The sequence below is a fragment of the Mustela erminea genome, chromosome 19, assembly GCF_009829155.1.
Source record: "Mustela erminea isolate mMusErm1 chromosome 19, mMusErm1.Pri, whole genome shotgun sequence".
In the NCBI taxonomy this organism is placed as follows: Eukaryota; Metazoa; Chordata; class Mammalia; order Carnivora; family Mustelidae; genus Mustela; species Mustela erminea.
Genome location: NC_045632.1, coordinates 13,786,672 through 13,802,816, shown reverse-complemented (window position 1 = coordinate 13,802,816; position 16,145 = coordinate 13,786,672). Strand labels below are relative to the sequence as shown.

The 16,145-nt window shown below is 50.1% G+C and overlaps 1 protein-coding gene across 2 annotated transcripts in view; it reads right to left on the bottom strand.

Moving 5' to 3' along the window:
• ZNF324 (zinc finger protein 324) overlaps positions 1 to 16,145 on the bottom strand; it is a 41,331-nt gene that overhangs the window by 5,881 nt on the left and 19,305 nt on the right. Inside the window, exons 1-3 of one of the 2 annotated variants that reach the window (XM_032324702.1) lie at positions 2,237 to 2,698; positions 623 to 749; positions 184 to 300 (exon numbers count right to left, since the gene is read on the bottom strand). In XM_032324702.1, the coding sequence (XP_032180593.1) occupies positions 184 to 300; positions 623 to 749; positions 2,237 to 2,269 (277 nt within the window). In that variant the 5' untranslated portion in view covers positions 2,270 to 2,698. Of the gene's footprint in view, positions 1 to 183; positions 301 to 622; positions 750 to 2,236; positions 2,699 to 16,145 lie in introns of those variants that run through there. The other variant, XM_032324703.1, reaches the window with a different exon arrangement.

The following is a 16,145-nucleotide window of genomic DNA, read 5'->3' as shown; positions in this document are numbered from 1 at the left end:
GAGCTCCCCCTTAATGGGCAAGCCAAGACCAGAGCCTCCAAGAGGGGGTGATGATAGAAGGAGAACGGGAGGGAGTCAGGTGGGAGGCAGGAGATGATTAGAGTGTCCAGGAGGGCAGGGAAAGGGAGACAGAAGCCTGGCAATTGGTGGGCCCAAGTTCACACTCTCCGAGTCCCCACTCACCAGGGCTGGGCTTCCTAGGAGCATTCCTGACTGGTGTCACAACTGTCCCACTGAGAACCCAGGGCTCCTCGCCACGCTCAAGCTGAATGACCACCCGTGGTCGTGAGGCAGAGAGTCCTGTGAGAAAAGACAAGCAAATGAAGGGCCAAGCCCAGCACAATGGGTAATAGGAGGCAGACTTTATGGGACACAGATGGTGTCATCTGGGCAACAAAGAAAACCACACCACAGGGCAGGACTCACAGGAAAAGAGCAATGGTTCCTGTGAGGAGAACTGGGTTGGCAGTAGCAGATGAAAGGGGTGGAGCCTGGACACAGAGGTGCCACACTGGGACAGGGACACTCGGCCAGCTGGTGTGAGGCTGCTCGTAAGCCAACAGGAGATGCGGGGTTAGTGCTGGCAACAGCTGAGCTTCCCATGGAAAACCCAGGGCCTTACCCAGTGAGGCCACAAGTGCGAAGTTCTCTAGCATCACGTGGCAGTACAAGGCCTTCTGGGCTGCGTCCAGGAGCTCCCACTCCTCCTGGGAGAAGTACACGGCCACATCCTCAAAGGCCATCAGGCCCTACAACAGTGGGAAGGGGAAGATGGACACAATCTAAGCTATGGCTCTATGACCCAGGACCCACCTCCCTGGCCGAATGGCTACCTTTCCCATGTCCCTCAGAGGCTTACCTTCCTCACCCTGACCCCCTCCTCCCCCGGGCTCTGCAACTGTGCCAATGAAACTTCCCTCCTCTCCCCTAAACCCTACCTGTCTAGGGCATAGATGCTTTCTCGGCTTCCACACTGGTCACTTACACAAGGCAGCCAGAGCAAACTCACGGCATTCAGATGGCTGCCACCCCAAAGGCAGGCCCAGGTGCCCCTTGTGCTCCAGCCTTTGCACAAACTGACCCTCCCGGACATGCCCTTAGCTCTTCTTTAGCGATTGTACAAGTCCCAACTATGGACCCGCCGGGACAAGCCCATGCCTGGAGGGATGCCGTCTTCTGTAGAACGCGCCTGACATCCAGGGCTGCTCCTCCAGCTTGAGGACTGACTGGCTGATCCCCTCCAGTCACTACAGGAGGGGCCCAGGGATCCGGTGGCCACACAGGAAGCCCGTTTCCTCCCTCCATTACTAAGCACACCCTACCCCTCCATTTCCTTGGCCAAAAACCCTGCCTTCAGCCACTTGCCAGAATTCCTCCCAGAGCCCCAGGGTCTACCGACCTGTCTTCATCTCCCTGGAGAGCTACCCATTCCTGGATGAGTCCATGAGATTCCTTCCTCCTAAATGGGATTCCCAGGCCCTGCCTTGGCTCGGAATATCAGGACCGTGTCCTTGGACATCTGCAGTTTCGGGTCCACGTGATGATACCTCTGCTCTGGGACATACTCTTAAACCTGCTTTCTCCTCAGATTCCTGTTTCTGATACAGCAGTTCTGTTCTTCCGGGTGTTCAGGCCAAAAACCCTGGGACTGTGCTCCGCTGGGGCCACTCGCTCCCCCGCCGCACCTGAGACGTCGATCTATCCCGAACCCACCACGTTTCCTATCTCCATCGGCCCACTGCGCCGCAGGCGGCGACTCCGGCCACCTGCTGTGGCACTGCCTGCTCCCTGCGCTCCGCCACCCCGGTCTGCGTCTTTTCTCCGCCAAGCACACGCGGCGACACTTTAAAAGCCCTAACTTGAAGCATGTCCGGTCTCCGTCGAACCCTCCACGGTCCCCGACGCCAGCTCCTCAGCCTGCCATTTCTGTCCGGGGCTCACGTCAGAAGCCCAGCTCCGGGAGCACCCGGGCTCAGTCTTCCCTCCCGGCTTTTACACGTGCGGCGCCCTCCGCCTGCAACTTCCTTCCACCCTCACCCCCTTGGCCGCCAGGACCGGGGATCTCACACGTGCACGCCCCCCCATGGCCTGAACGCCGGGGCCTGGGACGAACCGAGACGGGAGACAAAACGTCCCGATGGGGCCCCTCCCTGAGTCGGGACTCGGGTCCCTCCAGGAGCGACCTAGGCGGGTGGCTGGGGGGCGGGGGAGGGAGTCCGACGCCTCCTCGACTCACCTGCGCCGGGTCTGTCAGCGCCGCGGTCGCCATCAGAGCCTGCACTTGGGGACGGGCAGAAAGCGACGGACAACGCGAACGTCCCGGTTCCGGGCCTCAGTCTCCCCCGTCCGTCCAGGCCACAGACGCCCCGGAGCCCAGGACGCCGCCTCCCCTGCCGCCCCGGGGTCGGAGAACACGTGACGCGGGCCACCGCCCCACAGCCCCGCGGGGCGGCCCAGGCTATACCCGGAGAAACCGAGGTTCGGGGGGCGCGACGGCCGCCCGCGCCCACGCCGTGCGCCCAGCGCCTCTCCGCTCGTGCCCTCGTCGCAGCCCTCACCTCGGGTCTCCACCCTCCTGGAACCCCGCCCGGGCCCGCCGCGCTCGGGTCCCCAACACCGGTGTGGCCCCGCGCCCCGCTGCAAAGTGACAGACCCCGGACGCCGGAAGTCCAGCCCCCGCAAACCCTCATTGGCCCAATGCGCGCTGCGGATGCACGTGCGCCGCCTTCTGGGAAGCGTAGTTCCCGTCCACTCTGCGGCCGGGCGGGGGTCGCCCTTCCGGATCTCCGCGCAGCACGCTGGGAAATGGAGTCCCGCAGGCGTGCCCCCGCTTCGGCTGGCCCGCGCGTATTCGGTGGGTAGTCGGCGTCCTGGGACCCGACCCGGCACCCGAGCTGCCCCGAGGCTAAGCCCTGCACGCGCGGAAGCGGGAACCGCTGAGGTGCCAGGAGGCGACCCCAGCCCGGGGCTTTAAGGACAAAGACCAGTGGGAGGGGCGGGCCAGAAGGGGTGGCGCTGGGGCAGCGAGCCCGGGAATGCGACCCCAGGTTCACCTCTGGAGGCTTGTGCTTCATTTGGCCTCTCTGTGGCCTGTGAAGGGTTAACACCAGTTTCGCAGCCCCTGCACCAAAGGGTGCAAGCCCCCAGCCTCAATTACTTCCATACATACATGCACGCATGCATGTATACAGACAGACAGACAGACGTGGTACAGTAACGTTACCCAGCGCCTGGTTGCCCACTTTTGTAAGGAGATACGGAATTCATCTTCGTCAAGCTCATTCATTCTTTCTGCCTTCCTTACTCTCTTTCTCCCTCCTTATATATGCATCTGTCTCAGCCATAGCTGTTTTTCGAATGTAAATCCTCGAAATGCAAGAGATCCCATCAATTTTGGAATATTTGTTTGTTAAGTATTGTTCACTTTGAAAGAATTTAAGGAAATCTAACATCTTAAACTATGATTTAATCAAAAGCTTTGAGGCATTAATATTTCAAGCACTGTTTGAATGTTTGGAGACATTTAATTTCTTAAAACCTTATTTTAAAATTATCCCTGTAGGGGCGCCTGGGTGGCTAAGTGGGTTAAAGCCTCTGCCTTCGGCTCAGGTCATGATCCCAGGGTCTTGGGATCGAGCCCCGCATCGGGCTCTCTGCTCGGCGGGGAGCCTGCTTCTTCCTCTCTCTCTGCCTGCCTCTCTGCCTACTTGTGATCTCTGTCTGTCAAATAAATAAATAAAATCTTTAAAAAAATAAAATTATCCCTGTAATGTTGTAATTACTTAGACTAGAGGAATCCTGATTGCCTAATATTTAAAGATATGCTTATTGTTTGATAAATTCATAATTTAATGAATTGGAAATGAAATAAAAATGGCAACACCCTCTGTACACAAAATAGTTCCATATCCTTGGCTCGGATCTCCCCTGAACAAGATTGCACTGCCGGGTGGGGATTGGGGCTGTTATCTGGTGCCGGTGGTTGGACCCCAAACAACCTGGTGGGACCTCTGTGAATCCCCGTGTACACCTGTACAACAGATAATAGTAGACACTTGCATTCTGCGGAATTGTGATGAGCACCAGTTCTTTCCTTGGCTGGGCTGAGCCTACTGATAAGCCCACTGAAGGCACTCTTCATTTCTACTGGTGTTGTTTCCTTCAAGCCTTCACTTTTGACCTTTCCATAGTTTCCATCTCTCCACTTACATTATCCATCTATTCCTGCATTTTGTCTTTTTCCACTAGAGCCCTTAACATCTTTCTTAATTATTGTTATTTTACATCCTGATAGTTCCAACCTCAGTGTCCTATGTGATTGTCATTGTGATGATTGCTTTGTGTGTCCTCAGATTTTCTTTTTTTCTTGCCTTTTGACATGCCTTGTCAGTTGCTGCTGAAAGCCAGACATATGTTTGGTAACAGGAAGTAAGGTAAACAGGAGGTTCGTGTGAGGATTTATGGTAGGAGTAGGGCTGAACTTGCTTGCTGTAGTTATGGACGCCAGAGACTTCAGATTCCTCCCGTGCACTAGTTTTCGTCTCTTCTCCAAACTTTGTGCTCTGGTGAGTATTCTTCACAGAGAGTCTCTGTCTTGCATCTCCGTTAGCTGTAACCCAGTGTTGTTACACTGCAGCTCCATTGATGCCATGTCAGGTGTGTGAGGGCAGGAGCATACTATATCTTCCAGTGAAATCTCAGTCTTCGGTGGGACTGAGTCTCAGGAGCACATCTCTACCGCTGTAGTTTCTTTTACTTCCTGACCCCAACTGCCTTCCCTGGCTACGGCATTCTCAGTGTATTTCCCTGAAACCCTAGCATCTGTTGACTATGACCTCTCACTTAGGTGAGAGAAGAAGGCTAGAGCGACCTGGAATGGGAGCAGTGTCCTTCACCCAGCTGGAAAGAGCTCTAGCAGCTTTACTCCTGGTAGTATATGTCTTTGTAGGGAAAAGGCTCTGTGTATATTTCATAATGGTTATGTTTCTGGTCGTACGACAGCTCCTCTTCCTCTGCTCCATGCTAACAACTGAAAAACAGAGAAATGCCAGTTAACTGAGTGCATATTGGACACAACCAGGATGGAGTCCATGGAGTCAGGGCCAAGGGGACAGGAATTAGGTTGACTGCGCGCCTCCACATCCTAGACTGGGGGACCCCGTGCAGGTGTGAGTACAGACTGACATGGTAGGCCTCTTGCTCACTTATCTGTTTGGGGGATTTGGTACAGCCTTAGCCTCTGCTGACAAGGGAGCACCATGTTGGGGAGCAGGTCTAGGCGGTGGGTATACCTGGACTGCAACCCCTTGGAGGGAACACATTGCTGTCATCAAATAGCACATTAACAAGACATTTCAAAGACATGTGGCCAAGTCAGGACACATTAAGGGGAGTCTGGTGTTAAAGGACCTAGGAGAAAGAGATGAAGGCTGAGGGGAAAGGATGAGACATGAGGCCACGGAAGTTGGGCACAGCAAGGGGCTGGGTATTAGGAGAGAAAAGGAGAGTGGAAGGACATTCCGGAGTGTCTACTGTTTGAAAAGACACAAAAACAAGCCCAAATGGAGTCATTTGTCCCCATCAAGATGGCAAACTAAGACAATTGAACCAATGTGCCAAAGTAAGAGAATATGAATAAGTTCCTTAATATATATGCAAGCTCCCTGTCCCCACACCCCAATACACTAAATAAAAGTTTTCTAGGGGGCGCCTGGGTGGCTCAGTGGGTTAAGCCACTGCCTTCGGCTCAGGTCATGATCTCAGGGTCCTGGGATTGAGTCCCGCATCGGGCTCTCTGCTCAGAAGGGAGCCTGCTTCCTCCTCTCTCTCTCTGCCTGCCTCTCTGCCTATTTGTAATCTCTCTCTGTCAAATAAATAAATGAATCTTTAAAAAAAAAAAAGTTTTCTAGGGAGCCTTGGGGAAGCTCTGTCCGTTAAACACCTTACTCTTAATCTCGGCTCAAGTCATGATCTCAGTGTCCTGGGATCGAGCCCCACATTGGGCTACCTTTCCCACTCTTCCGCCCTCTCTCCCTCTCTCTCCCAAATAAATACATAAAATCCACCCCCCCCAAAAAAAAAACGCAACATGGAAGAATAGGAGTCTGAGCTTAGGCCCAAGCTAGGGCCTAAGTTTGCAGCTCGGTTCCTCTGACTATAACCTGCATGACCTTGGGCCCTGATGTCCCATGATTTCGGTTTCTTCACATCTCAAGTACTGGACTGAGATTGCACAGCTTGTGGTTTTGGGGAGTATCAACATTCAGCCCCTGGCCCAGGCAGCTTTGCATTAATGTTGGGCACCTCCATGACTTATGGAAAACACTGCACCTGTCTTGGGCCACACCATTAACAGTGTTATAGCCCTACACACGTGGGAGCCAGAAAGTGCCTCTAGCCACCAGCGTCCTCTCCCACTCCATCCCAGTTCAGAGGGTTCCATTCTTTTTTTTTTTTAATATTTTATTTATTTATTTGACAGATGGAGATCACAAGTAGGCAGAGAGACAGGCAGAGAGAGAGAGAGGGAGAGGAAAGGAAGCAGGCTCCCCACTGAGCAGAGAGCCCAATGGGGGCTCGATCCCAGGACCCTGGGATCATGACCTGAGCTGAAGGCAGAGGCTTTAACCCACTGAGCCACCCAGGCACCCGGAGGGTTCCATTCTTGACTGCTGCAGGAACCAGAATGTCACCTCCTCCTGCCCTACCTTTCATCTCTCGGGGCAGCTGGCTGCTAGTGTGCACGGTGATGAGGAAGCTGGTACCTCGGGCAATACCTCAGGTGGCCAGCCTCGGCATGTAGGATAGGGAGAGGGAGTGGCCCAAGTGCCCAGAGCAAATCACCTGGCACCTGGGACCTCCTGGTTTAACCACATGACAATGGAATGGTGACATTTACACGGAGCTGTCTAATAACAAAACCAAAGCAACTTAACGAGTTCGATGTGTCTTGTTCAAGGGAAAACCATCCGTGGATTCTGCGTGTCTAGCGTCTCAGAGTACTGGAGCATTCTTTTAAAGGGACTGGGGACCCCAATGAATGAATGAACTTTATCATGGCCTACCTTGTTTGAGCTACTGTTTTTAGCTTTTCGCATATGTTCACTCATTTACAGCTCATGACCCCTGTGAGGCGGGTGCTGTTGCTGCTGTGTTTGTACCTGTCCCAGGACAGCATAGGAAGAATAGTGTGGCTGGACACCAGCTTGCTCTGCAGTTCTTATACTTCACTGGTGCCCTCTCCCACTTACTCTCCATGATGATAAAATCATCATAATAAAGCCACTGACCAGGTAGGGTGGATTTGAGGGTCTTTGGAAGGAGAGGAAATATCCTTAGGTGGTGGCAGTGGAAGGAACTTAAGCACGTGACCAGTGTTTCTGGTGCCTAAGCCAGCCTCCCCATTGACACCAAATCACTATAGCCCTGCTGCTGAACCCCAGTCTGCAGGTGCCTGCTCTGAAGCAGGAACAAAGGGAGGCAACCTTGTCACGGTGACCGCCTAATCGGGTGCCAGGGCTTTAGGGACCAGGAGTGTTATGGAGAGTGAGATGGAAAACATAAGAAGCCTTGGTTATTTTCAGCAGCATACTGAAAGTACAGCAGAGCAAAGTGTTATTAAAGTACATTCCAAGGGAGAAGCAGGCCAGTCAAGGGAGATAATGGCCCCAGAAACTCCAGGGTGTGGGCTTTATAGCAATTTTTTTAAAAGATCTGATTTTATTTATTTATTTATTTATTTATTTATTTTTAAGATTTTATTTATTTATCAGAGAGGGGGGGCGGAGAGAGAGCACAGGCAGACAGAATGGCAGGCAGAGGCAGAGGGAGAAGCAGGCTCCCTGCCGAGCAAGGAGCCCGACATGGGACTCGATCCCAGGACGCTGGGATCATGACCCGAGCCGAAGGCAGCTGCTTAACCAACTGAGCCACCCAGGCGTCCCTTATTTATTTATTTGATACAGAGAGAGAGAGAGAGGTCACAACTAGGCAGAGAAGCAGGCAGAGAGAGAAAGAGGAAGTAGGCTCCCTGCTGAGCAGAGAGCCCGATGTGGGGCTCCATACCAGGACCCTGCGATCATGACCTGAGCTGAAGGCAGAGGCTTAACCCACTGAGCCACCCAGGTGCCCCTACAACAATTTTTTTTGTGGTGGATCCTAGGCTCGTCTCATTTGAGTGACAGGCCTGGATTATATAATAACCAGCCAACTAAGCCTGTCCTTTCCTGCATTCAAAATGCCTACATGGGGGCGCCTAGGTAGCTCTTTTCTCTAAATAAATAAATGAATAAAATCGTAACAACAACGCCTTCAAGCCTACAAATGCGTGCACCCTAGGAGACCTCAACAGGATTTCTGTTCTAGAGACACAGGTCACATAAGGACAAGCAGCTGCTTTTGCACAAGGGCAATCAGCACACCACACTTAACTCTTCCTCTTCTGGGTTGTAACCACAGACAAACTGCTGGATAGGTGGGAGGGGGCGGGCCCTGGGCAGGCCTGGGTTGCAGTGGGGTACCTGGTCAGGACACCTAAGGTCCATCCTCCCATTGCTCATGCCTAACCTCTAGCAGGAGCTGTGGATTTCCTGGCTTGAGACTGTCAGGCAGTATTGGAGTTTTCCTTCTGGTCCCTGAGGAGGCCACATTTGGACTCAGAGTCAGGTATAACCCCCCGGCACGGTGCTAGGCCCTGCTGAGTACACCGAGGGACCTGAAGGCGTTTTCCTTGCCAGGCAGGAATTTATTTATTTATTTATTTTTAAAAATATTTATTTATTTGACAGACAGAGATCACAAGTAGGCAAAGAGAGAGAGGAGGAAGCAGGCTCCCCGTGGAGCAGAGAGCCCAATGGGGGCTTGATCCCAGGACCCTGGGATCATAACCTGAGCTAAAGGCAGAAGCTTTAACCCACTGAGTCACCCAGGCGCCACCTGGCAGGAATTTAAAATCACATTACTTCATCTTACAACACAGGATAATTAGAAGAGTTTGCCTTCACTAAATATTGAATTCTGTAGTTCTACTTGGACTGGTGCAGCCGGCCCTTGAGCTGTGGCAGACCCTCACTGCCCTGTGACGGTCAACAGACACCTACCCTACAGCTCAGCTATTCTTTGAGGGATTTAGCCACGGAAATGAAAGCCCATGACCACAAAATCCTAGTACGTGAGGGGCACCTCTGTAGAGCGTGTGAATCTTGAACTTGGGGTCAGGAATTTAAGCCTACATTGTGTATAGAGATTGTTTAAATAAAGAATCTTTTTAAAAATTTCTTTTAAAAATCCTGGTACATAAATATTCATAGCACCTTTATCCATAACAGCTAAAAGTTGGAGACAGCTCTGATGGATAACAACTGGTGAGTGGAATAAACACGTAGTAGTACAGTAGTATCTCCTACAATGAGGTACAACTCAGTAAGGGATGACACAATGGTATGTTACCACACAGATCCATCTCCCAAAATTCTGGTGAGTGAAAGAACACACAAAACAGTCCATACAGTACAGATTATCCCCTTCATATGACGTGCTAGAAAAGACAACCCTAACCGATAGTGGCAGAAAGCAAGTCCTCAGTAGTGGCCTGACACATGGGTTGGAGGAGATGGATTTGGAAGTTAATGAAAAGTAAACTTTAGATGTGATGAGAACATTCAGTATTTTAAGTGTGGCCATTTCATATGTGTATGCATTTATAAAACTCACCTATACATTTAAAAGAGCATTTTGGGGCATCAGGCTGGCTTAGACAGTAAAGCATCTGAATCTTGATCTCCAGGTTGTGAATTTGAGCCCCACGCTGGGTGTAGAGATTACTTTTAAGAATTAGGAGCGGGCGCCTGGGTGGCTCAGTGGGTTAAGCCGCTGCCTTCGGCTCGGGTCATGATCTCAGGGTCCTGGGATCGAGTCCCGCATCGGGCTCTCTGCTCAGCAGGGAGCCTGCTTCCTCCTCTCTCTCTCTCTGCCTGCCTCTCTGCCTACTTGTGATCTCTCTCTGTCAAATAAATAAATAAATAAATAATTAAAAAAAAAAAAAAGAATTAGGAGCATTTGGGGCACCTGGGTGGCTCAGTGGGTTAAAGCCTCTGCCTTCACTCAGGTCATGGTCTCAGGGTCCTGGGATCGAGCCCCGCATCAGGCTCTTTGCTCGGCAGGGAGCCTGCTTCCCTTCCTCCTCTCTCTCTCTCTCTCTCTGCCTGTCTGCCTGCTTGTGATCTCTGTCAAATAAATAAATAAAAATTAAAAAAAAAAAAAGAATTAGGAGCATTTGGGGCGCCTGGGTGGCTCCATCCATTAAGCATCCAACTCTTTTTTTTTTTTTAAAGATTTTATTTATTTATTTGACAGAGAGAAATCACAAGTAGATGGAGAGGCAGGCAGAGAGAGAGAGGGAGGGAAGCAGGCTCCCTGCTGAGCAGAGAGCCCGATGTGGGACTTGATCCCAGGACCCTGAGATCATGACCCGAGCCGAAGGCAGCGGCTTAACCCACTGAGCCACCCAGGCGCCCCTAAGCATCCAACTCTTGAGATCAGCTCTGGCCACGATCTCAAGGTGACCAACAAGCACTGATTTCTCCTTGCAGACACTTCTATTCGTTGGGCATCTGTGTAGTCTCCCTTCAGGGTGAGTCAGGTGGTTAAGGAGGGTGGCACTCTTTAGGAAGGCTGACCCCCAGCTGCTGCATTTGAAGGGCTTCTCTGCAGTGTGGGCATTGGGAACTGCCCAATATTGGGGCTGGGGAGGAAGGCCTCCCTGAACTTGGTGTTCCTTCACGGCTGCCTATCACGGTAGGTGGCTGGGTGTTAGGTCATGGCTGTCTAGGACATCCTTACGTGTGCATAGCTTTCCTGTAGTATGTGCTCATCACAGGTGAGATGTCTCTCTCCATATCGAAGTCAACTGTCTCAGATGAAGGTTTCAGTGGAACCAGAATTCTCTCCTCATGTGCAGTTTCTGCACAGGGTCTGTCTCCATGCTTCTCCAGGGATAAAGTCTCTGAATACTTAACCACCTGTGTTATAGGGGTGGACTGTCCGGCTAGAAGGACCAGCATTGGGAGTTCAGACCTGTGATACGATTTTTCTAAAAACATCTTATTCCAACAGTACCTCATCTTCTCTTCCACATGAATCACCTGAAAATCGGGAAATGCCCTTTCCATAGGCCGTGGTAGGTGGGTGAGGATGGATCCATCATTACATGGTGTCTAATAAGCTAAGAGCTGATTCCCTGTGTTTATAAGAAACTAAGGGGGCTGGGATCAGGGGCAAAGAGCAGATCCTGTCGCTATGGGCCAGACCAGTGCGAAGTATCTCAACAGAGTCAAAGATTCAATGTAGCTGGCAGGATCTGCTGCTCGGCCTCCGTGAACACAGCTCAGTAGGAATGCTGGGACAGGCAGACACTGTGCAGAAAATGCCCAGACACGATGTAACATCCGCCACCTCTTAGGATCGGGCTTCTGAAGATTCTTTACCAGTGCATGAACTCACCCGAACAGCTAAACAGAAGCTGGTGCCAGAGGAGCCGGGATAGGGAGAGCAGTTATAAGATGGAACTGGAGGTCGGAGAGGTAGGAACCAGACATCAGAAGGACGAGGCAGGAGGACAGAATGTTCAGAAAGGTGTAAAAAGTTGGACTGAGGTTGGCACGATGACTTTGGCAACAGGACAGTGATGTGGTACAGGACCACGGACAGGTATAATTCAACCTAAACCAGGCCTCAGCCCAGTCCCAGATTTCACTCAGCAAGGCCCACCTCTCCTGGGACACTCTTGTAATGGCTAGAATTGCAACTTCCCGTCTAGATAACTAGCACTCATTGCCATGCTCTGGCAAAATGACTTTGTGGGATGGAGTGGCCACAAGTCCTGTGGAGGACAGGGCAGGTAAGGGGCCTGCCCTGACTGTGTGACCTTTCTGCAGAAGTCAAGAAGCTTGCTTCATCTTTACCATTAGTGAGGAAGAAGGAGGAAGGATGTTACAAAATGAAACATTGAGAGGGGTTTTTCAGGAATAGCCAGGGGGTGCCCCTGGCCTTTTGTTCAATCTGTCCCTTGTAAGCAATGACAATAGGACCCCCAGAGACTGGCATTGGCAGTTTTAAGGAAGTATCTGCTGGAGAAAGAAAGCAGAATCCATGGCACAGAGAGACCCTGTTATAGAGGCAAACCCAAAAAGGTTGTTGGAAAGAGGGAGAGAACCTTGACCCTTCTCCCCAGGCCCCAAGCCTAGGGCAGCAAAGATGGAGGAAGAGCCTAAGGGAGTACCCATCGCCCAACCTGAATGCCAACAACTCTGAAAAGGAACACATAAAAAAGAGACGCAGGAGATCCCTCAGGAAGGCGGTGAACATGAAGTCATCCAACATCACGACCTGGCACAGAATCCTCTGAGCCAGTGAAGAGTCTCCATCCTCCTAAGAGAGGTCCACGGCCACGTCCTTGAAGGTCACCAGGCCCTGCAGTGAGGAAGACGGCTGACGATCCTGCAGCGCACATGAGTGGGTATCTTCGAGCCCCAGGCCTAGAACCCAGGGCACCTCACTCTCTCTCCTCTAACACCTCCCAGACACACTAACTCCTCCAGCTTACCCTCTACTTCAGGCCTCTATTTCACAGGGGATGCTAGTCTACCAACATCAGGGCCTTCTCCTTCTCCCAAGACCCACTGGCCATTGCATTGCAGCCACTGTGTCATAAAGTAGGAGGGGAAGTGGATATCATCCAGTCTGTGTATGCCCTACTTCCAAGTGGTTCCCTGGATACTCCCCACAATGTGACCCCAGGTTCAAACTTTCCCCTAGGGCCCCAGCACCAAGCCCTTGTACCCCCTGTCCTGCCTGACTCATGACAGATTCATCCATTTGCGACAGCTCCTTTCCCACACCTCTAGGTCCTCTTCTTTCTGCTGTCCTTGGATGAGCCCTCTCAACTCTCCCCAGGCCGCTCCGCACATGGCAGCCAGTGAGCCTGGAAATGATAACCAGGATCCAATTCCCAGCTGGTCTTGCAACAAAACCTCCAATGTCACTCAGGGCTAAGGAATGCCCCTGGACCTTTGTTCAAGCCTTCCCCACCTGTCACTGTCCTCTGCTCCATCTCCCAGCTACAAACACATGGATTCCCAAATACCTCTGGCTCTCTTACACCTCTGCCTTTGCTTTTCTTAACCTCTTACCAGGCTTGTCCTACCTGTTCCACTGTAGGACAATCCTTCCAGTCCCAGTAGCTCCACTATCATGGTGGATAGTACATCCTGACCCCGCACTTGCAGGAGACTGAACCATCATCTATACCAGCATGCCTACAAGGACTGCAGTCCCAGTGTGGAGACTTGTAGTGTGCAGAACCTCCCGGGACCCCTCCCTGTAACATGCTCTCACCATCTGTCCTCCTTGGGACCACCATCTCCTAAGTCTGATCCAGGGCCACTTCACCAGTCTAGGGCATTATTACAAGCCTGGACTATTGCTGAATGAGGCTGGTGCTTAACTAGTGCCTCTAAGTCCAGTGGCTGTATCTCATTCCTACTGTCCTCTAGACCCAAACTTCCTCTCATGTGACTCCTGGGCATTGGTTGTCTCCCAGCCTCCTCCAGCTGAGCCTCCACATCTGACCCCTTCTTTCCCACTGTTGCTTTCAGATCCTGCAATTCAGCTTCTCCATCCTGGTCAGCATCATCTTGCCCCCTAACTTCCCAAGATGTTCACACCTTAATCCCTGAACCTGTGAGTATGTTACTTTATGTGGAAAGAGATATGTCACAGGAAAAAAAAAAAAAAAAGACGTCGCAGTTATGATTAGGTTAAAGATCTTGGAATGGAGAGATTATCCTGGACTATTCAGGTGGGCCCTAAATGGAATCACGAGCATTCTCATAAGGGAGAAACAGGAAGGTCAAAGGAAATCAAACACCTTTTCATGACAAAAACTCTCAAGAGAACTAGCAATATAAGGAAATTTCTTCAACATGATAAAGGGCACTTGTGAAAAATCTCCAGCTAACATACTTAAAGGTGGAAGACAGAAAGCTTGTACACTGAGATCAAGAATAAGACAACGATGCTCACTTGTATCACTGCCACTTGATGTTGCCAATTGATCTTGCCAGAGAAATTAAGTAAGAAACAGAATAAAGGTATCCTGATTGGAAAGAAGGAAGCAAAAATATCTCTATACATAGATGATATGAAAATTCCAAAGAATCCATAGGAAAGCTACTGGAGCTAATAAACAAATTTAGCAAAGTTGCAGGGTACAGGATTAACACATAAAAATCCAAGTGCTCCTATATACCAGCAATATACAATCTAAAAAGGAAATTAAGGAAGCTATATTTACAATAGGATCTAAAAGGATACAGTAACTATAATAATACACTGAGGCATGGGTTAAAGCCTCTGCCTTCAGCTCAGGTCATAATCTCAGGGTCCTGGGATCGAGCCCCGCATCAGGCTCTCTGCTCGGCAGGGAGCCTGCTTCCCTTCCTCTCTCTCTGCCTGCCTCTCTGCCTACTTATGATCTCTGTCTGTCAAATGAATAAAAAAAATTTAAAATCTTTAAAAAAATACACTGAGGTGAAACACTGTGCACTGAAATCTAGAAAACATCATTGAAGGAAATTAAAAATATCTAAATAAATGGAAAGTCATCCCATATTAGTGGACAGGAAGACTTAACGTTGTTAAAATGTCAGTGCTACCCAAAACTACAGATTCAATGCAATTCCCTTCAAAATTCCAACATCCCTCTTATGTAGAAATGAAAAAGTTGATCCTCAAATTCATATGAAACTACAAAGGACCCCAAACAGCTGAAACAAACCTGAAAAAGAACAAAGTTGGAGTGCTCACACTTTCTGATTTTAAAACTTACTACAAAGCTGTAATAATCAAAACAGTGTGATAGTGGCATATACACTAGTGGACAGACACATACACCAATGGAAGAGACTTGAAAGTCCAGAAATAGGCCTATATAACTATGGTTAATTGATATTTTACAAGGGTGTCAATTCCATTCGATTGGTACTGAATCTTCAAAAGATGGTGCTGAGACGACTGGGTATCCTCATACAAAAGAATGAAGGTATACCCCTAAACTCATACCATACACAAAAAATTAACTCAAAATGAATCAACAGCATAAATTTAAGAGCTAAAAACCATAAAATTCTTAAAAGACAACATAAGGATGAATCTCAATGACCTTTGATAATGGCCTTGAATTTTTTTTAAGATTTTATTTATTTATTTGACAGGCAGAGATCACAAGTAGGAGGAGAGGCAGGCAGAGAGAGAGGAGGAAGCAGATTCCCTGCTGAGCAGAGAGCCCGATGTGGGGCTCGATCCCAGGACCTTGGGCTCATGACCTGAGCCGAAGGCAGAGGCTTTAACCCACTGAGCCACCCAGTCGCCCCAATGATCTTGAATTTGTGACACCAATAGCTTAAGTAACAAAATAAAAAATAAACTGGGGGCACCTGGGTGACTCAGTTGGTTAAGTGTCTGACTCTTGAATCTGGCATAGGTCATGATCTCAGGGTTGTGAGATCAACTCCTGAGTCAGGCTCTGTGCTGAGTGTGAAGTCAGATTAAGACTCTCTCTCTCTTTCTCCCTCTGTCCTTTCCCCTTCCTCTCTCTCTCTTTTTTTTTTAAGACTTTATTTATTGGGGCGCCTGGGTGGCTCAGTGGGTTAAGCCGCTGCCTTCGGCTCAGGTCATGATCTCAGGGTCCTGGGATCGAGTCCCACATCGGGCTCTCTGCTCAGCGGGGTGCCTGTTTCCTCCTCTCTCTCTGCCTGCCTCTCTGCCTACTTGTGATCTCTCTCTGTCAAATAAATAAAATCTTTAAAAAAAAATAAAGACTTTATTTATTCATTTAAGAGAGAGAGAGAGAGATCACAAGTAGGCAGAGAGGCAAGCAGAGAGAAGAGGAAGCAGGCTCACCGCCGAGCAGAGAGTCCGATGAGGAGCTCGATCCCAGGACCCTGGGATCATGACCCGAGCCGAAGGCAGAGGCTCAACTGACTGAGTCACCCAGGTGTCCCCACTTCCTCTCTTAAAAAAATTAAAATAAATTTTAAAAAAGATAAACTGGACTTCATCAACATTTAAAATGTTTGTACATCAAAAGG